The 24,379-nt window shown below is 40.2% G+C and overlaps 1 protein-coding gene across 1 annotated transcript in view; it reads right to left on the reverse strand.

Annotated features, from left to right (window-relative positions):
• IQSEC1 (IQ motif and Sec7 domain ArfGEF 1) overlaps positions 1 to 24,379 on the reverse strand; it is a 418,970-nt gene that overhangs the window by 294,354 nt on the left and 100,237 nt on the right. Inside the window, exon 2 of the mRNA XM_063121250.1 lies at positions 23,653 to 23,682. Coding sequence (XP_062977320.1) covers positions 23,653 to 23,682 — 30 coding nt within the window. The remainder of the gene's footprint in view (positions 1 to 23,652; positions 23,683 to 24,379) is intronic.

A 24,379-nucleotide genomic window follows, 5' to 3' on the forward strand; every position in this document is an offset into this window, starting at 1 on the left:
TGGGGTGGTTTATGCCCAACAGATGACACAATAGTCAACAGTTGACTATTTAAACATTTTTGGTTATCGTGTCATCTGAACTGAGCATTTGCCTGTTTCCCTAACATAAAGAATCCCTTAGAAATTACTATTAGACATTATATAGTGCCTGCATTTTTCCCAACAGGACTAATAACCTCTGAGGGATCATTTAGGTTGGGAAAACAATTGTGGGGCAGAGAACCTCCCCAAGTAATATTGCTCCAATTAAAATTGGAGCCTTCAGTGACTGCTTTAAAGGCAAAAATAGAGAGAGACAGTAAAGAAATTCATGTCACGTCCTGTTCCGTTAGATTCTCAGAAAATTAGGATACTTTTCCTTTTTCTTCATTAAAGAGATAAAGCAGGTAATTTTAGACAGTACATTAGACAGAAAAAAATCTCAAATGTCTCTTCTCCAGTAAATGTTTTGGAAGAGTGCTTTGGACCTACAAACTCCCACCCACCTTCCCCGATGTATGCTGTGCTAAAAATATTCTCTCTCTTCATGGCACTCTAAATAATCAGTTCTTCCCTGCAACCAACAACGCTCAGCATACCTGAACAGAGTTCAAGTCAATATCCTCAATATCCTGACAACCCCGCAGACTTCCAACCTACCCTGTACCTTCCATATCTGCCTGTGCCCATTCTTTCAATAAATACAGTTTTTTTCAGTATTAAAACTTTACTGGTGAGCAAACAAAAGAATATATGTTAACCAGGATACTGAGATTTATCAACCAACCTCAAACCATGGTTTATGATCCAGTTTTATTGCCCCAAACAAATAATGGTTAATGAGCCTAATCAGGTTGGACATATAAAGACTAACCAGAGTTTAGCTAAACATGTTTGGTATTACATCAGAACCAAGCCAGTGGTTTAAACAAGGAGAAAACAACAAGACATAGCATTTATTATTCAAATTTGAAAGGATCAATGTGCCCCACCACATATTTTCTCAGAAAATTAGCATGCCCTCAAACTGAATCATGATAAAAACAGATTAAAACTTCAAAATCTCAGCTCTGTGCCATGAATTCAAGCATCTATTGACTACTTGTTTAGAGGCTATATGATTTATCTGGTTGCTAATGCTTTCTAAACAATGCAAGAGAATAGGGTTCAGAATTTAAATACAGGGTCAGGGTCTTCTTTGTGCCTGAAAATGATGCATGCTGCTTTACTGATGAAAAAAGAAAGTCAGTGACAGATCACAGCTGTGTCCCAATTGCATCTTATATTTGCAATGCAGTCACAACAATATGGCTCCATTCTAGCCAGGCTATGCAAAGAAAATCAACAGCAAAAGCAATTTTACGACAGTGGAATGTATCATGGAGGTAGGATAAAATAGTCTTGATCTCTAGGATTCTTTGTGTTTGTTTTAATAACATATAATGCAGAACAGCATGAAAGTAACTACAAAGTAATACAAAACTATAACACAACAGGAAAAGCAGTATTTACTAGGGCTGTGCACTGCCTTGGGTTGAAGCCCTGAATCCAAGTCAAGGTAGACAGATTTGGCCTGCCATGCCCCAAATTCGAGCCAGTACTAGTAGGCCCAAGGTACCCCAAGGCTGAAGTGGGTCGATACTGAAGTCCTTGGAAGGCCTTGGGCTGATTTGGGGTGGTAGTGGCCCACGCCCACGCCTGCTCGAGGACTCACTGAACTCACCTCCCTCCCCCTCACTGCCCTCCTCTCTCTTCCCAGTCACTTCCTGCCAGTGGCGTCGCTGCCAGGAATTACTTTGTCATATGTCCTTCTCCGTGAGAGCCAAGCCATGCTTTAAAGGTAAGTTCATGGGGGCTCTCTGTTTTTAATAGATCTATGGCCACAAACAATGGCAGCCATGAAGGGCCATTTCACCAGGTTTGCGACCACAGATCTATTGAAAGGAGAGTCCCATGATCTTACCTATAAAGGTTCTCTGGGAGGAAGACCCAGAGCAAGGAAAGTTCAGGTGGCGGCGGCTCTGGATTGAGGAAGGGAAGGAGGTGGGGAGGAGGGAAGGAGGAGGAGGGAGCAAGGAGTCAGTGGGGAGTCCAATGGACTGGTGGTGAGCCTTACACCTGGCTTTCCTGGGTGCAGAACATGCAGATGGCACCCAGGAACCCATAAGGCTGACCTGCTTCATGTGTGTGTGTGAATGTCGTTTCAGCTTTGGTACTGAAGTGAGGCAGCCAAGTTCCAAAGTGCCCTGAGCTGAACTGGGGCTGTTTTGAAGGCTCCAAAATGGCCTCCAAGGTGAGTTGTCATGGGGGGGCTGTGCACAGCCCAAGTATTCACAGCCTAAACATTGCTACAGAAAATCAAACAAACTGGAAAAAAGGAAAAGAACTTGTAGTAAAGCACAACATCACTTGACTTTTAGACAGTTTTAGATTGAAGACTATATAGTACAGAAGTAAAACATGGAACAAATCTGTCTCTCAGCTGTGTAAAGTTTTTGTTTAATTAAAAACTATTGTTTAACAATGTACTCATTCTCTTTAGCTTTCAATAACTGAACTATTATTTTGTAAACTCATTTCCATAGAACATTAGAAATAATTCTCTTGGATTAATAAATTGAAGTACCTCTCAGTTAGAGAACCACTATACAATAGAACAATATCTTGCAAACACTTTTACATGGGAAAGATACAATGGACATAATATAGCCAAAATGAAGCACTTATAAGTATATTTGATTTCAATAGGAGAGCCAGTGTGATGTAATGGCTAAAGTGTTGGACTGGGAGTCGGGAGATCCAGGTTCTAGTTCCCACTCAGCCATGGAAATCCAGTGAGTGACTTTGGGACAGTCACAGACTCTCAGCCCAGCCTACCTCACAGAGTTTCTGTTGTGAGTTTAAAATGGAGATGAGGATTATGTATGGGTTCCTTGGAGGGAAAAGGGCGGGATATAAATGCAACAACAACAACAACAACAACAAGTGTTTAACTTTGCCTGGATCCAGTCCAGTGACAGAAAGTCAATTAATAGAAAAGTTTCTCTCTCTTACTTTTCATTTAACACTTTGGAGAAAAACTATGTTTTACCTGGCAGTGCTTTTGTAACTGCAGGTATGGGGTTTAATGAAAGTATTTTAACTTTTTAAAATACTTTCATTAAACCTCATACTTGTTTCTGGATACTCCCCCTGTCATCACATGCAGCTGCATTATAGCATTTTTAACAAGTTACAAAGGAGCCATTGCCAAAGCTGCCCATCACTAAGGTAAGCACCCCTGCCTCACCTCAACCAGTGAACTGGCTTGGCCCACACGACCCAGCTCAAAATGAACCAACTCCATCAGCTGGGTGTGGCCAGTTTGGTGCTGCCATACTATACATATGCTAATTTAGACACAGTTGCTGTGCCCCATTACTGATAGTCATTTTTGAGAAATGGGCACTAGACTATGACAAGACTAATGTCACCCACATACATTCAATGGATTATATTTGATGATAACTTTGCACTAACAGAAAGTGTTCTGCTTTGTGCATGGTGAGACAGCTATATTTTTTCTAGTCCTCCCTACCTCCTATAGAGCTCTTATGCTAGTCCAGAAAATTTCTGAACCCCCAGAAGCAACTTTTAGGAGTTCAGGACCTGCAGTGGCTCAGAGAAATCAGTGAAAACCAGCTGCCCCTCATGAGTGGGAGTGTTTTCTACTAATGCAAAGCCATCATTGGATACAACCCAACAAATAGTCAAACAACAAAATTCAGGCCAAATACCTTTAAACATGCTCTTTCAAGACAAGGAAGACAATAAAATTACTTCCAATCATTAAGCCACAGTTCCAGGACACTAAGAGTTTCTCTACGCAAGTGATGTATTACCCACTCATGATTGGTTCTCTCATGGAAGTTTGCAGATCCTTTACAACCTCCAGGATGTCTCCTGTGCTTTCCCCCCTTTATCCCACTTTTTAAAAGATCGGAGATAATGGCACTATATCAGCAGTGTGTAATGCCAGCTTAGCGCTATAATTCAGATACTAGAATTAATAGCTGAACTGCCCAGAGAGCTTTGGCTATTGGGCAGTATAAAAATGTAATAAATAAATAAATATTAATAGACGGAGTTGTTTCATCAAATATTTAGAGCATTTCCGAGAAGCAAAGTTTTCAATTCCAAATTGCCATCTAAAGCTGCCCATTGTAAACTGGGAAAGACTCTGGAAGAAGAAAGCATGGTAAGAGTGAGGGATTTTTGTTTAATGTAGAGAAGCTCTAAGTTCAGAGAACATTGTCTAACAATGAAAAGTATAGTCTAAACTGAAACATCAGTATGTTAATGGAGGCTTTCATTAAGTAGCATGTAATCTCACTAACAAAGTTTTGCAACCTTATACCAGGCTTCCATTTTAATGTTTAATTCATTTGATGTTCTAAATGTATTTTTCTGTACAACAGTAGTAGACAGAACTCTTTCAAACAATAGCTAAATGAAACAAACAATCTATTTTCTTTCATTAAGGAAATTATCTCCAGCCTGGGGGATGTGCAAGTATAGAGAACTTTCACATTCTTTTCAGCACACTGATATCCAATGTAGATCCCCGCCTTTGGCAGAGGCTATCACTCTTAAACATTGACCAGAGGCTACTCAGGAGAATACAGGGGCTGCACCAAAACTCTAGCTTATGCGTGAGATCCTCCGCGGACGATCTATCAGACCCCATCCCTACCAAGAAAGGAGTTTGCCAGGGATGCCTGCTAGCTCCCCTTTTATTCAATCTATATTTAAATAATATTGTCCCTATCCTAACTAGTCATAACTTCTTCCCACCCTGCCTAAAGGATAGGAACATTTCAGTGCTATTGTATGCAGACGACGCTGTTCTCCTATCACATATGCAAGTGGGGATGCGCAGGATGTTGAGAGCGCTAAGCGTATATTGCAAGAAGGAAGCCCTTCAGGTTAATCATGATAAAACCAAAATTTTAGTTTTTGGGAAAAGGAGGAAAGTATATCATTGGCAGTTAGACAGTCACCCTCTTGATCAGGTGAATAAATATAAATACTTAGGTGTAACTTTTCAAAGCTCCGGATCCTGGTCTGAGCATTTGGGTGCAGCAGCCTCAGCGGCCAATGTAACAGCTAATGCCATTTTTCGCTTCGCAGCTGGAGCAGGAGGACAGTGGATAGCACCACTGTTACAACTGCTTAAAAGCAAACTACTCCCTCAGATTCTGTATGGAGCTCCCATTTGGGCCCATGGAGATATCACACCATTAGCAGTAGTACAGCACAAATTTCTATCCAGGACCCTTGGAGTTCCTAGATCTACATCTAAGGATATTGTCCGACTGGAAACTGCATGTCTCTCAATCCATACATTGATTCTAAAAGCAGCTATATCCTTCTGGTTAAAGATAGTGTTTCACCTGGCCCCTCCATTGGTGCTGTCCACATATGATGATATGGGGAAGGATTCATGGGCAGACAGGATGAGACACTCCATCTCCAAATTGGGTTTCTCGCAAGCATTCCTCCTTACGAGGGGGTTTGACGGGGCCAAGGATGAGATTGCTAGAAGGCTGTATGACTGTGATATTCAGTCATCTATGGCAGCGGTCGAAGTGAGCCGCTCAAATGGGCTCAATAAGAGTATCATTACTGCTCCGGGAAAGGCTCCCCTATATTTAACTTCTGGAATGCCACAAGAGCTGAGATGGCTATTTACTCGGTGCAGGCTAAATTCCCTCCTGCTGGTGAAGGCACACTTTAAAAATCACCCTAGCACCAATGTAGATTGCCCAGCAGGTTGACCTAAAGCCGAGGATATAATTCATTTCCTAGCTGAGTGCCCAAGGTATGCGGAGCTGAGGAAACAATACCTTGAGCCTTTAATTCCCAGGTTTAATTTCATGACTTCTAAAGGTGTAGTCCTTACTCTTTTGGCTGGTACAGACTATTATATATCTTTCAGGACTGCGAAATTTGTACACCGGGCGATGGAGGCCCGGGAACCACTGATTGTCTCAAACGATTAATTTTAATATCCAATATTATATGTTGGTTAACATTGTAAATATAACCTGGACGATTGTTATCCTAGTTACTCTTATTTGTAGCACTTCCGCTGGCTTGTGGCAAGCTCACGGTGGGTATGTTATTGTTTTACCTGTTTGCGAATGGCCCAGGTGGCTACTATGCAATAAAGTTATATATATACAATGTAGAGTAAATAAACAACTTTATCAAAAAAAATTGTAGAAGGTATAAGGGGAAAAGGGCACAATGGACTTCATAAATTAAAGGCAGAGTATATCTCTCCCTCACCTTTGGAGCTAACCAACAGTCAGTACCAAAGACTTTTGAATTAAAATTATAATAGCAATATTATATTGCTACTACAACAGATCCTGAATTGCCACACAGTCCTCTCAACACAATCAACTGCTCTAATTCACATCTGCAGAGAATGCAGACTTTCAGTTTTAAAATAAAGTATCAAATTCATATGATATACACAGAGATGGTTTAGTGCTTACTGTGCATAGCACCAGCAACGGAGATGCTTATAGATTTGTCGAAAGAAAAATGTTCAGCAAGGGTTGGATGCGAATAAGGAATCTGTCAAAGGTAAATTAGCAATAATAATAATTTAAAAAACCAAGTACACACAAAACCACTCGTAATCTCATACTTGGTGGAACAAACATTTCTACTTTTAAAAGGTCTCAGGAAATTCTAACTAACTACATAGTTTAAACCAGTGGTTCCCAAAATGGGCGGTACCGGCCCCTTGGGGGCAGTGGGATTGCACAGGGGGCGTTAAGAGGCAAGGGGATGGCAGAGGGGTGCTAAGAGGCAAAGGGGTGGCAGGGGGGCACTCGAGGTGGTCTTTTCTGAGAAGCGCTTCTTCAGAACAGGGCAGCCCGTTTACTAACAGGGACTGGCTGGCGAGATCACATCACGCCAGTCCTTTTACAACTTCATTGGCTGCCAGTCCAGGTCCTGGACCGATTCAAAGTGCTGGTATTGACATTTAAAGCCCTAAACGGTTTGGGGCCAGGTTATTTGAAGGAACGCCTCCTCCCATATGTACCTACCTGGACCTTAAGATCATCCACAGGGGCCCTTCTCCGTGAGCCCCTGCCAAAGGAAGTGAGGCAGGTGGCTACTAGGAGGAGGGCTTTCTCCGCTGTGGCACCCCAGTTGTGGAATGAGCTCCCCAGAGAGGTCCGCCTGGCGCCTACACTGTACTCCTTTCGTCGCCAGCTGAAGACCTTTTTATTCACTCAGTATTTTAACACTTAATTTTAACTTAAATTTAAATTATACTGTTTTAACTCTGTATTTTAATCTTATATCAATTTTGCTGCGTGGTTTTATCCTGATTGTGCTTTTTATATTGTATTTTGTATTTGTATTTTTAACTTGTTGGTTATTTTATGATGGTTTTAATTTTTGTGAACCGCCCAGAGAGCTTCGGCTATTGGGCGGTATAAAAATGTAATAAATAAAAAAATAAATAAAAAATAATAATAAATACCCAGGGGGCACTGGGCATGAGTTTGTGGGATCAAGGGGGCAGTTACCTGAAAAAGTTTGGGAACCACTGGTTTAAACTATGATTTATTTAAACAATCCAAGATCAGAAGCCACAGTTTGATTTTAGCTCATTACAATAAACATGGCACAGTGAACTGCTTATGCACAAGTTGATTTATTTACACACATGTATTTCAGCCAGTTGGTTACAGTACAAACCAGCATCCTAATTAAGTTTATTCTATGCAAGTGAGATCTATTATAGGCCTAGGCCTGTCAAACATAGCTTGGAGATTAGTATATTGCCAAGAAAAAAAATTGGCAATATGGGCTTGGATCAGAGAAATACAAGCAGAGTTCTGTTCGGACAATGAGGCATTCCCACCTCATTTCACTTCATCCTTCTCAGTGCAACCCCTCTGGAATAGCATTTGATGTAGCACAGGGGCTGTGGCTGAATTTAGGGAAGAAATCAAATCCCCTCTTTCCTGTGTCTTTCCCTCATGCAAGTTGATCTCTGGATCCTGGCCATTTATTTATTTATTTAAAATATTTCTATGTTGGCTTTCAAGACAGTAGCCCTCCCAAATGGTTTCCTCAAATGGTTGGAAAATAAACAGGCATGCAGCTACAAAGAACTAATTGCAGTACTTTAGCTTAACATTTTAGTAAGCTACATGGGTACATGGCATTCCAGCAGAATCCATTAGGACACATTGCAGCTTGATTGGTAAAGAATAACTGACACAAAGTAATTAGGCAGGGAGTCATGATTTAAAACAAAGCAACCAAGAACAGTTGTTCGCTTTCTAGGTCCTTTTTCATTTCAGTGGCATGTTCTTTGGTGTTCCAACAGTCTATTAAATATCTTGGGGATGCATATTTATAGTTTAACAATTTTCTTAGATATCGTTTCCTTCAGTGTTACAGGCAAAAAATAATGCAGAATACACTGTCACTATTACAGCACATTTTGTTTTTAAACACTGAATTCCCAAGCATAGGATAGCCATTTCACAAGATGCTTTATAAAGACCTTTAAACAACCTATTACAGTTTATATACTTCTAACCTTTCAATAGCTTTTTAAAAAGCTCTGACCTAATTAACTAAGAAGCTGGGGAAGAAGGGAAACATCAAATTTCTTCATAAAAGAACTAGTTGCTTCTTATGCGATACTGACATGGATGTAGACTGTGGGGCAGAAATGTGTCACTTTGAAGAGAGGATGGAAAGAAGTGGACACTGAATAAATAAGCCACAAAAGTTATTGAATGAACAGAATATACATCAGGGGAGGATAGCCTCCAGCTGATGCACCTAATCCAGCTTGTGGAGATTGACCATTCAATTCACTGCAGCTTTCTTTGCTTCCTCCAGGGGTTGGGGCTTTTGTAATTCAACCCCCTGGAGGAATCCCCACTGTTATTTCTGATTTGTGATAGGAGATAACAGTGGGAAGTGTAGGCAAACAGCTTTCCCCAGCCACTCCACGGGAAGCCACCATGCAGGTGAAGCTGTTTGGCAGAACTAAGACCCTGGATGCTTTGCTTGATTGGGCAACAGCTTCCCCATGCCATTCCTCCAGCTCCTGGCTCAGTCTCCAGATGCTTCCCCAAGCCGCCATTCAGGTAAAGTGTCAAGAAGTGAGGTGGAGGCTGAAGACGTACTCGTCCAGCTCCCGGCTCAGCTTCACCTGCCCTGCATCCTCTCCGCAGTAGTAGAAAGCCCGGCAAAGCAGACAAACCTCCTGCCTTGTATTATTTTAACCTGAAACAATTCTCAATCACAGCTTAATGCTAGTTCACAATTACAGCTCTAAATATATTGTTTGTCCACTGAGGCCAACATTATTCTCCTGTCTCAAGATGTCCTTGACACAGGTGCCTCTATCACCCCATCCTACTTAGGTTGCGGGACAATAATAGAGTATACAGCATGCACATTTCCCAGTATCACTGCTTAAAGAGGGGCATAAAACTATTTTCTTTAGAAAGATGAGGTTGGATTTTTTAATGTGTATGTAGGGAGGGGTGGGGGTGATGGTGGAGTCCCTACATGGCCTAACATGAATTTCTGTCATGTTATGAATTTCTGTCATGTCGCTCTGATCTGGCCAGCTCTGCTCCTCTTCCAGTTCCTGTTCCTCATCTGTCAGTTCCTCCTGCAAATTTCTCTGCGTTTCCTTCGGTCTCAGCTGATGAACTGTCTACAATACTGCGCTTTTCGAAGCCTTCCACTTGTTCTCGTGATCCGATTCCTTCTCGCGTCTTTATTAATCTTATCCCTGCTATCCTCCCTTCCTTGCTTCATATTATTAATTTTTCTCTGTCCTCTGGTTCATTTCCTTCTGCTTTTAAACACGCTACAGTCTCTCCTATTCTCAAGAAACCTACTCTTGATAGGCTATCTCTGTCTAACTACCGACCTGTCTCTTTGTTGCCGTTTGTTTCAAAGATCCTGGAGCATGTGGTCTACTCTCGTTGTCTTGATTTTCTTTCTAGTAACTCTGCTCTGGATCCTTTTCAATCTGGATTCCGTTCTTTGCATTCCACTGAAACAGCCCTTACTAAGATTACCAATGATCTTCTTACTGCCAAGTCTAAAGGCCTTTATTCCGTTCTTATTCTCCTTGATCTAACTGCAGCCTTTGACACGGTTGATCATGATCTTCTTTTAGATTCCCTTCATGACCTTGGATTTTGTGGCTCTGTCTATAACTGGTTTGCCTCCTATCTAGCGGGTCGCTCTTTCAGCGTGTTGGCTAATGGCAGCTCGTCTTCTTCTTTTCCCCTTTCAGTAGGGGTTCTGCAAGGCTTGGTGCTTGGTCCGTTGTTGTTTTCTTTATACATGTTGCCCTTGGGTAAGCTTATTCAATCTCATGGCCTCCAATAACATCTGTATGCCGATGATACACAGTTATATCTTTCATCTCCGGATTTTTCTCCTGATGTTCACGATCGTATCTCGGCATGTCTTTCAGATATCTCAGCCTGGTTGCTTCATAGTCGTTTGAAACTTAATATGACAAAGACTGAATTGCTTGTTTTTCCTCCTAAACCTTCTCCTCATCTCTCATTCTCTCTTACTGTCAATGATGTTACACTTACTCCAGTCAAGGAAGCTCGTAGTCTTGGCTTTATATTTGATTCCTCGCTCTCCTTTATTCCTCATATTGAGACAGTAGCTAAATCCTGTCATTTTTTCCTGTATAATATTGCCAAGATTCGATCATTTTTGTCTGTCTCTTCTGCCAAGACTCTTGTTCATGCATTGGTTATTTCTCGGTTGGACTACTGCAACCTTCTTCTCACTGGCCTTCCTTCTTCTCACATCAGTCCGTTGGTTTCTGTTCACCACTCTGCTGCTAAGATCATCTTCTTGGCTCGCCGCTCTGACCATGTTACTCCACTTCTGAAATCTCTTCATTGGCTTCCAATTCACTTCAGAATCCAATATAAACTTCTCCTGTTGACCTACAAAGCTTTTAACGGTCTAGCTCCTTCCTATCTCTCCTCTCTCATCTCACACTATTGCCCCGCTCGTGCTCTTCGCTCCTCTGATGCCATGTTTCTCGCCTGCCCAAGGGCCTCTACTTCCCTTGCTCGGCTTCGTCCATTTTCTTCTGCTGCCCCTTATGCCTGGAACGCTCTTCCGGAACATTTGAGAACTACAAGTTCAACCGCAGCTTTTAAAGCTCAGCTAAAAACTTTTCTTTTTCCTAAAGCTTTTAAAACTTGATTTTGTTCTGACTTTATACTGTTAGTTTTACCCTACCCAGTGCCTGTTTACCCTACCCTGTGCCTGTTTGCATTCTCTTCCCCTCCTTATTGTTTTATTATGATTTTATTAGAATGTAAGCCTATGCGGCAGGGTCTTGCTATTTACTGTTTTACTCTGTACAGCACCATGTACATTGATGGTGCTATATAAATAAATAAATAATAATAATAATAATTGGCTCTCACCCAGCCCATTACTGAGCCTAGGCACTGGTCCAGGACCTGCACAGCCTCACCTGAATCAGTTGTCACAGGGAGAGCTGTGTATCATCAGAATATTGATGGCATTTAGCTCCAAATCCCCTAATGACTGCTTCCAGTGGCTTCATATAGATGTGAAATAACATTGGGGACAAGATGGTATCCTGTGGCACCCCATAGCTCAATTGCCAACGGTCTGAGGAATAGTCACCCAATGTTACTCTCTGAAAACGACCCAGTAGATAGGAACGGAACCATTGTAGCACAGTGCCTCCGATGCCCATCCCAAAAGCCAATGAGAGATCGAGCAGAATTAACAGGGTTGCACTCCCCCTGTCCTTCTCTCAATAAAGGTCATCCATCCATCAGGGCGACCAAGGCTAATGGATGACCTTTATCAAGAGAGGGAAAGGGGGAGTGCAACCCTGTTAATTCTGCTCGATCTCTCACCGGCTTTTGAAAACATCGACCATAGTATCCTCCTGAATCGACTCTGTGGGATGGGCATCGGAGGCTGGAGATATAATCCTCCACTGTCTGTCTGATTCCATTCTCCTATCTCTTCTGCTGCATATAGACAAGGTCTAAGTCTTCCTCATGTTATTTACATGAGGCTTTCTGCCTGAGCACAAGTAGTATCCAGAAGAGAACCAGAAAAGGCTCACTGTAAATGCATTTGGACTGCATGGGAGAGAAGTGACAATTAGTACCGCATAAAAAGCACTGCTTGTTACTTCCCTCTTTTTTCAATTGGATACTAAGCATTTGCATTGCAGTCAGCGCATTCTAAGAATCATTAACTTTATACGCATGGACAGGCAGCTAATGTCCCCATGTTCCCTTCACATTTATATTTAGCAACAGAGAGTGAATCATATCACTATTAATTTACAAGGCAACCCCTAAGGGTACCATTTTACACAGCATAAATCCTGCTATTTCCTCCCTTTTATTATTCTCTAAAGAGATTCTGGGTTGTAGTGCCCTTTTTACACTGTGCGTATTTGTGATTAATATATCTGGCACCTAGAATTTAACAAGTTAATTGTAGTTAACATTAGCTAGAATATGTAATAGGAAAAACAGCACTCTATTTTTAAATGGTTTCAATATTTTTTCTATATAGCATAAAGCCTTTGCTATGGAGAGTAATTCCTTGACCTCCCTACACTTTAGCCCTAGAATTAGCCCTTCCATCATTCTGTTTCCACGCTGAACAACCAAATACAAACCCCCTACCCATGCTGTTGATTTCTGACCTTGAAATAACTGGGATTCTCAATAATACTTTATAAATCTAATGTGGGGACTTCCAATCACTGTAGAAGGTACTCAGGATACAAAATTTCCATACACATGTGAAGATGGTGTTGATTTCATTTGAAAAGCTGGGCAAACTTTTTCTAGAAGGCACTGGTAGTTCCAGGAGATGATAGTTCCAGGAGATGAGGCTTTCCAAGTTTGGGGGAAAAAACAAGGTATAGGGACTTTTGTGCAATAGTAGCCTTTACATTTTTGATGATATCCAAAATAGGATGCACTTATCCCCTATGTTCCTTGTAGATCGTTGTTTTCTACAATAGCTTCTTTGACACTGCTTGTTTACCATGCTAGTGACCTCTTGCACTTTGTGCTACCTTTCCTAACCTGTGGAATACATTTTAGTTGAGCTTCTATTATTGTGCTTTTGAGTAAGCGCAATGCATTTTCCAAGGATTTAACCTTCTTGATTCCCCCTTTCAACTTTCTTTTCACTAGTTCCCTCATTTTAGAGAAGTTTCCTCTTTTGAAGTCAAGTGTGAATGTGTTGGATTTATAATCTGTTTTTCTACCAGGCTAGTCAGTGATTTTTAAACACTTATATAAAAAATTCCTAACAAATCAAGGGATGAAGGGATCTACTTCAAACGTGACATGACTAAATCCCTACTTAAGAGCTATCACCGTGCCAAGTTTATCTTTTAAAATGACAGCGGTAAGCATTTTGGTTAATTGCCATAGGCTATAATAAAGCGGTTATTTGAAAATGGGACAGAGCTCCATCAGATAACCTGACAGAGGAGAACAAAGGGAGTCCTTCCAAAAATAGAGTCGAGAACACGGCCAGCAGAGCTCTGCTCTGAATTTTGGAGTGGAGCAGAGTTTATTTATTTATTTATTTATTTAGAATATTTATATACCGCTCCTCATTGAAAAAATTTCGGAGCGTTGTACAAGGTAAATTGAAAATAAAAACAGAATAAAAACAGTTAAAACAAAATTTAAAAGAAGCAATAACAGTAATCAAGGCTGCATGTTAGAGAAAGGCTTCTTGGAATAAAGTTGTTTTCAGGAGGCGCCGAAAGGAGTACAAGGTCGGAGCCTGCCTGACCTCCAGAGGCAGGGAATTCCACAGGAGGGATGCCACCACGCTGAAGGCTCTTCCCCTGGTAGATTCCAGTCAGAGGATGGATCTATACCCCTAGCATGTAGTGTACACACTTTCCTTTCTATATACTTCCACTCTTATCAGGCTTAATAAATTATTCTGAGACTTTTGAACATCTTAAAGGGCAGTTATTTTGAACATCTTAAAGGGCAGTTATTTCCTTACTCCTCCTCACAGTGACTTCGATTTCCCACTTCCACAAAGATCGCTACAATACTCAGCACTACTTGTAGGGTTGTCAGATCAAGAATCCAGATGCCATTTTTGCCTTTAAAACAAACAGGTTCACTGAGAAGTGGGAAAGGAAGTTGCTGCTAAGGAAGTGCCCCCCCATACTTACTAAAGGGCAATTTCAGGCAGAAACCAAAACAGTGGGTATGTGCTACCCTTGACCACTGCAAGTTTGGGTTGAGGTGGAGTGCCACCTTGCTTCAGCAATGCAGGAGCAGTTAGCCTGGTGGGGATGGGGGAGTATGCAATTCACCATTCCTCCCAGTCCACCACTTCATGGAAGGGCCAGCATTGCATGGTAGAAAGTTCACTGTTGCTGTTTTGATTAATTCTATTTTACATTTTATTGTTTTAAAATGTTACTTTGCTAACCACTTTAGGGAGGCTTTGCTTTCAAAGGTGCTATACAAGTATTTTAAACAATGGCAATGAATCACTGAGCATCATATAGCTTCATCACACCAGGATGATACTGTGCAATCACTGTGAATTGCGTGCAAAGGACTCTGAAGTTTTCCAGTTTATAATCCACTTTGACTGTGAAGTACTCCCGTGCATCCTGCTTTAATTGTGCTATAAAGCCAAAAGAATCAGCCTATTCTGCTACCTGTTTAGGAGCGAATCATTTGTTGTTTTCTGAGAAGCCACTGGGGGCGCAGGAGAAGGATTTGATATGTTTAAAGTACAAATTAAAATGCTTACATCTGCGTAAATTTTAAAGATAAAGACATCAAAATTGGCACAGTAATAGATATAAAGGAGAGCTTTAAACATACCAAATTTGAATCGGATTGGGTCATCCATGGATTTTTAATGATTTTTTACATTTCCCCCCTTGAACCCTTTTCCTGGTATGCAAAGGATCTTAGGAGTGCTGCCACCCAGGGTGTGATTTAGCTAGCAACAACAACAGCTTTACGCTGTAGGGGATAATTTGAGGGAAACAGGTACGTGGGATGAAGCCTATAGTGTATACTTATGTAGTTCTACTTATCTAGTAAGATAGATCAAAATTAGGTTCAGGACAAAATAATTCTTCACACGAGAAGAATTACTTTTGTAAACCACCCAGAGAGCTTCAGCTATGGGGCAGTATATAAATGTAATAAATAAATAAATAAATAATGTTAATAATAATGAAACACTACCATATGATGTAAGACTGTATTACAATTTACAATGCTTAGGTTAAATCTTATGCCTACTTTCCTGAGAGTATCCCCTATTAAACTCAATGGGACTTAATTCTGAGTAAACATACTAAGATTGTACTGTTAGAGGATTAGACACATTTAATGAAGGTAACGAGCCTGGCTAATGGGCAGTAGTTGATATTAAATGGAATATTGATGTTCTCTTGCAGAACACACTTGATGCCAGATTTTTGTGACAAATAGTTTAAGATAGCTCTGATCATGATTTCCCATGAGATTTTCAGAGTCATTTGTAAACCGCCTAGAGAGCTTCGGCTATTGGGCGGTATAGAAATGCAATAAATAAATAAATAAATAAATTTGGCTGGCAGCTATTGGAGGTAGAGCAGTTACAATAGGTCACTTTACTCTTTAAGGCATTTTAGTTGAGCTAAGAAATAAAAAGTTGAATTTATTATTTCGAAACACTACAAATGCACTACCAAGAATATTGACTCTGCAGTTTTATTAGTCTCTCACACTTGGAAAAGCTCAAACAATGTTTCAGACTTGAGAACTCTTGTTCTGCTAGGAGTTCCCCACAAGAAGAGAACTATTGCAGAAAATTATTTATTCATTATAAAGATATTAAAATTCTCCCTTACCTTTGATTGTTTTTAAGTTAAATTAAGATACAAAATTCATTCAGAATCACTATTGCCATTTTAGAAGCTACTCTTGAGGAATTAGTCCTACCATAATATACAACACCTACATAACCTTCCATACAGAAAAGGACAGTATCTGCTACTGCTACTTCTGCCTCTGAGGCAGGGAAAAGAAGAGAAAGGATTCTGAGCAGTTGGAAGTGGTGGGATGCTTTGTGAAACAGGCCAATGGCAGAGACGGGTATGTGTAAGACTGCAGGATGCTCAAGGATTTTGTTCAGGAGGTAGACAGCATTGTCAAAAGGACCCGTGAAAAATCATGAGCGGGTAGTAACAAGCCTGTGATAAAACGTTCATCTGATGATACTCACACTCTCTTACTTAAACAATAGAAACGAAAAGGCACTTCAGTAGGTTGTGATATATTACAGATGTCAAATCAACATATTACAAATGTCAAATCAATGGTCCTGTATTAATGTCCCTTCTAATTACCACAGAGAAGTACAGTGATCTTATACATTTTCATAAAAGAGGAATATAATTTAAATAAATGAATACTTTAAAGTTCATTCTCTAATGCTTAAGTTTTATGTTTAATAAGGCATCAGTTTAGCTGAGATAGAACTACTTATTTGAAGTTCCCTCTCTTCTACTAAGATGGTTGCTTATAGAAGAATTTTGCATGATCAAGAACTGGGTGTGTTCTGGAAAGCCAAAGCCTGTCATGTGAGATATTAATGAGGTGACTACCTGTGCCTTCCACCATCACAGCATTATTAATATTAATAAAGTTTTATGTGAAGTGCATGACCTTGCAACTCTCCGGCTCTCAAGACAATTCTATAATAAGAGCATTCCAAACGTTCAGCCCGTACCTTGGCTATGTGATACTGCTGTTTATTTCACACATGAATGACCAGATTCGCAAGCAGCATGAAGGTGCTTTCACATTCTTGAAAATGCCTACTCATCTCTTCAGGTGTGTGTGCATATATTTAATCTAGTGAATTAAGCGAGTAAACATGATTGAATATTCAAGGTCAAAACAGCTGTGATTTGGCTAAAGGATATACCACGTTGATTATTATTTTTGTCATTTTATATTGCATCTTTGGGGTAACCAGAAATTCAAATTTAATCTAAACAGCAGGAAAAGGAAAACCATTCCCATCTCTACTTTGTGTTAAAGCTTATCACAATGTAAGTTAAAAAAAATTATTAGCATGGATCATTAACCGACAGGTACTAGTGGATAGAGAATGGCATGCACACACAGCTTTACATGTGAAGACATGCGTGAACTAGGGCTATTTCAATTTAAATGGTGAAAACACTCCTTCAGTGCACAATTCCACCTACAGAATTTCTTATTTATAGCAAATGCTTACATTTCTGGGCCTAAGGAATTCTCTGCCACTATAACTAAGAGCTCCAGAAACTGCCTCTGTTCCACTGCCCCCAATTTTGTTAAAATACTTAAAAAACTCCTAGTAGCTTAGGCATGAGACGGGCATCAACACTAGAGACAAGATGAACTATTAAACAAGTTGGTTTATTAAAGGGATATTTTGTACTTAAGGGATTACTAATATTTACTTTGTGTTTCCAAAACACTGCTTAGTGACAATATGAGGTACTCGAGAACCACTTTTGCTGTTACAAGGCTCTTAATGACATCTTTTAATCTCAGGACAAATTTCCTAAACCCAGATTCTGGGTACAGCCTTCTTCTGAAGCTCCCTCCTCTTGTATTTTGAGCTGCTTTGGCAATTTATCTGGTTTTTTTCTGCTTGCTTATAAAACCGTCTTCAGGCAAGATCTTAGGGCAGCTTCCTGGCATAACAGGGCCATCTGCTCCCTGATCTTCACCAGCAACTTGTGGTTATTCCTAGACATGTAAAATTTCTGTAAATGTTGAAGCCATAGAAAAAAAAATCGCATTTCCCCCATTCCCCCTCCCCCCCGAAATTTTCAGAAAAATTGGGAAAAACCTGATATTAGCACTTTTTACAGATTGAAAGTCACTTTGTTACTTTAGGAACATAAAATGTATGTACAAGTTGGTTTGGCATAAAATTATTACATTTGGTATATTAAAAGTACAGTGTATTCAAGCAATTATTACAAATTGCATTTACTTTTTAATTTTTTTTTACCTTTTTTTAGTAACAAATGGAGCTGCAAGCTCCTGAACTGTAAGGAACACCTGAACTGTAAGGGACCTTTTTGGTTTTTCCAGTTTATGAGGAGCAGGCAAAAAACAATTTAAACACCACCCCGCGAAGAAATCATCAACATTAGTAACAAAGAAAATTATTTACGTTTCCACTAGTCCTCCACAGTGTCAAGCAGACATAAAGCACCCATTCCCATAAAAAATAACTGAGAAAAAGTAGGGACCAAGATTCAAAGAATATGCATGAAATTTAATCAGACTCATTTTCTGAGCTATAGCTATCACTATCAGTTTCAGTCTCTGCTTCAGTGGCAGTGCTGCCCCCTAGAGGCAAAAATGCATCTTGCTTTTGCATTTGAGAGTTGTAGTCTCAGTTCGGAACCTAGGACTTTGCTTGTCCTTGGTGCACAGAAATTGTAATAATCTGATACTGTACATAGTTTTTAGAAATCATTTGGAGAAGTAAATATATGAACACCTTGTCTTAAACATTTTATATCAAGCTAAAATAAAACATTCCATAATCTATTTTTTTTCAATTTTTCATTTTTTTCCAGAAAACAACAACAACAAAAGGCTTCAGGGAAAAACAGGGGGACAGGGGACGGACGGTTTTTTCTGAATTTTTCTGGGTTTTTCCTGGGCCTTTACAACTCTAGTTATTCCCCAGAGAAATAATAGTTTAATATTGAGGCCTTAGCTATTTGCTTTCTCCTAGTTCTTATAAAACACCAACCAGCAGACCTTCTCCCTCTTTCTTTACAGATTGACTCCCCACTGTCAACTGTCAGCCCCTAAACTATGATATCCCTACTGCCCTTTTCCACCTAGCTAGAATCATCGATCAGAATCAAATTTGTCTGGTCCAGGATCCATCTAACAATATTTAAAGCAATTGTTTCTCTCTGTTCCTTCAGAACATTTAAAAGATGGGGGATACTTGGCTCAGCAATACTACAAATGAGAAGGATCTTGGAATATGACCCAACAGTGTGATGTGGCTACAAAAAGAACAAATGCTATTTTGGGTTGCATGAATAGAAGTATAGCTTCCAAATCGTGTGAGGTACTGGTTTCTCTTATTTGGCCCTGGTCAGGCCTCATCTAGAGTATTGCGTCCAGTTCTGGGCACCACACTTCAAGAAGGATGCAGACAAGCTGGAGCATGTTCAGAGGAGGGCAGCCAGGATGATCAGGGGTCTGAAAACAAAGCCCTATGAAGAGAGACTGAAACAACTGGGCATGTTTAGCCTGGAGAAGAGAAGATTGAGGGGAGACATGATAGGATCTCTTCTCGATTATCCCAGAGTGCAGGACATGGAATAATGGGCTCAAGTTACAGGAAGCCAGATTCCAGCTGGACATCAGGAAAAACTTCCTGACCGTTAGAGCAGTACAACAATGGAACCAGTTACCTAGGGAGGTTGTGGGCTCTCCCACACTGGAGGCATTCAAGAGGCAGCTGGACAACCATCTGTCAGGAATGCTTTATTTATTTTATTTATTTATTTATTACATTTCTATACCGCCCAATAGCCGGAGCTCTCTGGGCGGTTCACAGCCAACTGGGCGGTGCTCTCTGGGCGGTTCACAGCGGCTTTAGGGTGGATTCCTGCATTGAGCGGTGGGTTGGACTCAATGGCCTTTTAGACCCCTTCCAACTCTACTATACTATGATTCTATGATCACTAAGCAACTACTACACAGGTCTTTCATAGTAACAATTATTCATTAGATCTGCTTTTGCTTTGATGAAATTCTTTCCATCATCACCCTTTCTTCTGCTGGCCTTTGCCTGCAATATGAAGCTAAACTGGGAAGGGGATGTGGTATTCATGCAGGCCATAAAGACTTTCTTATTTATAGCAAATGCTTGCATTTAACTCTACCACAGAGTTCCACAAGCTGCCACCAATTCTGTTTGAATACTTTAAAATCTCCCAGTAGCTGGTATAAGAGGCTTAGGTGCAAGATGGGTACCAACACTAGAGACAAGATCCAGTACAAGCTTCCTGTACTTACCTTCAAAGCCCTCCATGACTTTTCCCTGCCTTATCTCATTGCCCTTCTAGACAGGGACCTGATCACAGGGACCTAAGAAGGCACCATGGCCACTGATGGTGTTATGTCACCTTAATAAACCATCACCACCATGAATCAAATGAATAGATTTGCATGGAAAGAAAATGATAAGCCTACTATTATATTCAGCAAGCTTAGCAGGCTCTTCTGAACTAGATTCTCCTGTGGAAAATGCATTTAGACTCCTTCCCAGTTTAGTTCTTCCTCTTCAAACATTCTAAGCATATCTGAAATTAACTTCACTCATTTCTACTTTTGTAGCTTTTGCTGTACTTTGAAGCTTTTGCTATACTCTGTGTGATACAGCCTCCTCTTCCCTCAAATATCTTTTCTGACTGCAAGTCCTTCACTTGATGACCATAGTCTAACCTTTCCTAACATTTAACACTCTTTCCCCATCACCTTTCTCATATTCATTCTCACACATTCAGCATACTGCTACCACTAGACAAATGAAGTAGTTGACAAGTACAGAAAACCCAATAGCCGCGAGAGCCGCATGTTTCCAAAACGCTGAGACACCTGGCTTAAGACCCACCCACCTCTTCCATCCGGGTCCTTCCTATGACGACCAAGGAGACGTCCCAGTAGCCGCGATAGCCACGTGTTCCCAAACGCGGAAACACCCGGCTTAAGACCCGCCCACCTCCTCCATCCGGGTCCCTCCTATGACGTCATAGGAGGGACCCAGATGGAGGAAGTGGGTGGGTCTTAAGCCGGGTGTTTCCGCGTTTGGGAACACGTGGCTCTCGCGGCTATTGGAGCGTCTATTTGGGCTCCCCTGGCTTCTATCGGGGCCTCTCCTTGGTCCCCATGGTGACGACGACCAAGGAGAGGCCCCAATAGAAGCTGGGGGAGACTTTTTTCCCCGGACAAAAGGGGGGGGGAAGGCCATTTCCGGCTGGATGCCGATTTCCCCCCCATTTCCGGGCATGTCTGGGCAAATCCAGACGTATGGTCACCCTAGTGTTCACCCTCCTTTTCATCTTTAAATCAAGTGTTACCAGTTCTTCAATTGGTATAAAAGCTATTCTCTTATATCACATTGCATCTCTTTTCTGTTCTACATTGGTTCAGGACCATTAGTTTTCTACTTCCTTCCGCCAAAGAAGTTTATATCAATTTAGCCACGAGCTAAACAACAATGGTCTGCAATCAAGCCTTTTGCAAGCACGTTCATCATGTTACATTTGTGTTCTTGTTTTTTTAATCCCTCTTTATCCTTTGATTTTACAGCCACCTATGGTAGAAGATGTCTTATTGTTCCAGACATTGCATAGTTCTCTAAGGCATAGGTGAGGAACTTTGGGGGATCTGGGAGCTATTTTCATGCCCTGGACCCTGCCCCCCCCCCAGCAGGACACTGTGCAATCTGTTTAGTGCCATAAAAAGAACTGTGGTTTGCTGTAGAGCACCAAAAGGGTAAAATTTAACTATGGGTGCAATGAAGAAAATGTCCAAATGATCGTGACATATTTGGGCATTGTTAAGCAATTGTGTGGATGATAGTATAGCCCAATCCACTTTTTCTCTTCAACTGGGTTAGCAGAAACCTTTCTGAAGCCCTTTGTTTAGAGTAGGGGTGGCCAACTTTGGAGAGTCCAGGGGCCACTTTACAACCCCCTCCCAATCCTCTCCCAGAGGTCTGCATTCCTGTTGTTGTGGTGTTAAAATTTAGAGGCAGCAGCAAAAATACTGAGGGGCACCTAGTTGAGGGAGACTTGGTTTAAACAGTCGTTTCTAGAGATGGTTTGGTAGTCAGAGTTTTCTATGTATATTCTAGAACAGTTTGCTTTTAATGCTGCCTGTCAGACAAGTTAAATCTTTGTGTACAATGCAACCACATTGAAGCAATTCAACTCCCACTTAAGACTTCAATGGGAGAAATTTAAGCACATATAAAATCAGTGATACTTAAAGATGATTAAATTTGACTGGCCCATACCCCGATATATGTAATTACACTCAGTCACTCTCACACATACACATTGAGGTGTTACAACATGTACAGAGACTTACAACTTCAGGCTTAGAGAGCAGAACTGCACTGGCAGCATAATGACTGTAATAATTATTTTGCACAATAATTAAATATTTAATATTTAAATAAATATTAAATTTAATATTTAATACCAAATATTAAATTTGCTTCTAACAAATTGTTTTTGCTAACTCAAAGCCTTGCTAATTAAAAGTTCATCATAACAATATATTTCCATAACTTCAAGTTATATATTTGTTAAATTCAACAACAGCATATTTTAGAACTAATTTGCTGATGATGAGTTAATATAAATGTGCATTGGTACTTACCCAACAATTTAAAGAAGTTCAGGCAATTTACACAATGTTCATATAATGATAAAAATTTAACATAAATTAATGTCACAAATGTTTCACTAACAACTACATAACCTCGTGATGACAACAGTAAGAGCTATCAGGTTTTTTAAAAAAATTATTAAGATAAAAATATGGCCAACTCATAAATGTTTCATGTGTCTATATATGTTCCAAGCTCAGCTACTTTTGAACTATTTCTTATCTTGCAGGTCAAGAAAACCTGGGAGCATGTAAAATAAAGGGGGTGAACCCAACAACAAAGACTGTAAAAATTGTTAAAAGTAAAAAAGCTCTGAACAATGGTTAATCATAGCAAAAGATTAATCTAATAAAGCAATCAAGCTCACACTGCATCTATTAAAGGATGCGTAAGAAAACAGGTAGTTATATTCACATTGGAAACGAACAGGTCTATAAAGGGGAAGCTGATACAAATGTACCTAACTTGAGGCAACACGGAACAAAGTTGGGATGAGGTTACAATTCTTTCAGTTGAACAACAACCTTGACTCATGCAGGGAGCGGAATATCTCCCCTGACAGTGAAGAATTACGTTAAATATTTATAGTTGTGACAAAAATACCAACACACCTTTAACTGGAAATAAAGGCATTCAAATCTCTCAAGCATCTATATTTCAGAAAACAGTACTCTGAAAGACCTCCTCTTTATTTTCTTAGACATCAAACAACTCAAATCGAATTCAGAAAGAGAAGAATTTTACATGATGTGACATGGTAGATGTGGGTGTTATCTTTATGCTCTCCTAAATCAAGAGCTCCTTCAGAATCTTGGTTTCCTTCAAGTATAGAAAATTTCCTGTCTATGCAATTTTTAAATATTAAACAAAAATTTGTTTGTTATAATCAATGAAATCATAATAACTTTGGCATGCTGAAAGAATCAGTTACATCTAATATTGTAATTATAGCATTAAAATGTAAAAAGATTTGACCTTGTAAAGTACTGCTAAACACATTTTCCTTTTATAATTCCCTATCAAAATGGAAGGCAGGAGCAAGTGGTTCACTAACACATCTAGTTCCACAGAGACCATATAAAAGGGGGAAATGATACATACCTGATGCTTCTTGAACTTTCACCTTCAGACCTGTAAAATAAAATGTAAAAAGAAATCAGAATGCTAATTCAAAATCCCCAACAAAAAGTAATCTGTATCTCCATATTTATGTGCTGTTATATTTTGACATAACTGTCTTCAAATTATTACCGAGATATGTAAAGATATCTTATTTACAGTAGCAACAAAGTAACAACAAAATGACAAACTTTAAATTTAGGTACATCCTACACTACATCACAGAATGTCAATTCACGCAACCGGACTTTCCTCTCCTTTCCCCCGCTTCCTGCTGTGGCCACCCACTACAAATTATTCTCTGGAATGTCCCCCAATTCTCCAGAGCAGATATTGTGGGGTGGAGTGGAATAACAACTGCAGGAAAGAGTGGGAATCGCCGCTCCCCATTCCACAGACAAAACATCTTCTGTCAGTGCATTAGGGAAATTTCACCTAACCCAATAGGGAAGGAACGACTTCAACAACCGGTCCAGACACAGAGACTCTTTATTTTCTACGTGCATAGGAGAAAGGCTCATCCCGTACAAACCGATGGCGAAAACTCTCTACCCATCATACACATCAGCATACTTTTATACTCATCAAGGTTGCTTTGATGAAGTCATACTTGTCCCTCCTCCCTCCCGTGACTGATCACAAGTCCCATACATGTTCCATAAACAGAAATCCATTCTTACATAAACAATGCCATATTTTGGCAGCCTAT

Source organism: Elgaria multicarinata, chromosome 3 (assembly GCF_023053635.1).
Source record: "Elgaria multicarinata webbii isolate HBS135686 ecotype San Diego chromosome 3, rElgMul1.1.pri, whole genome shotgun sequence".
In the NCBI taxonomy this organism is placed as follows: domain Eukaryota; kingdom Metazoa; phylum Chordata; class Lepidosauria; order Squamata; family Anguidae; genus Elgaria; species Elgaria multicarinata.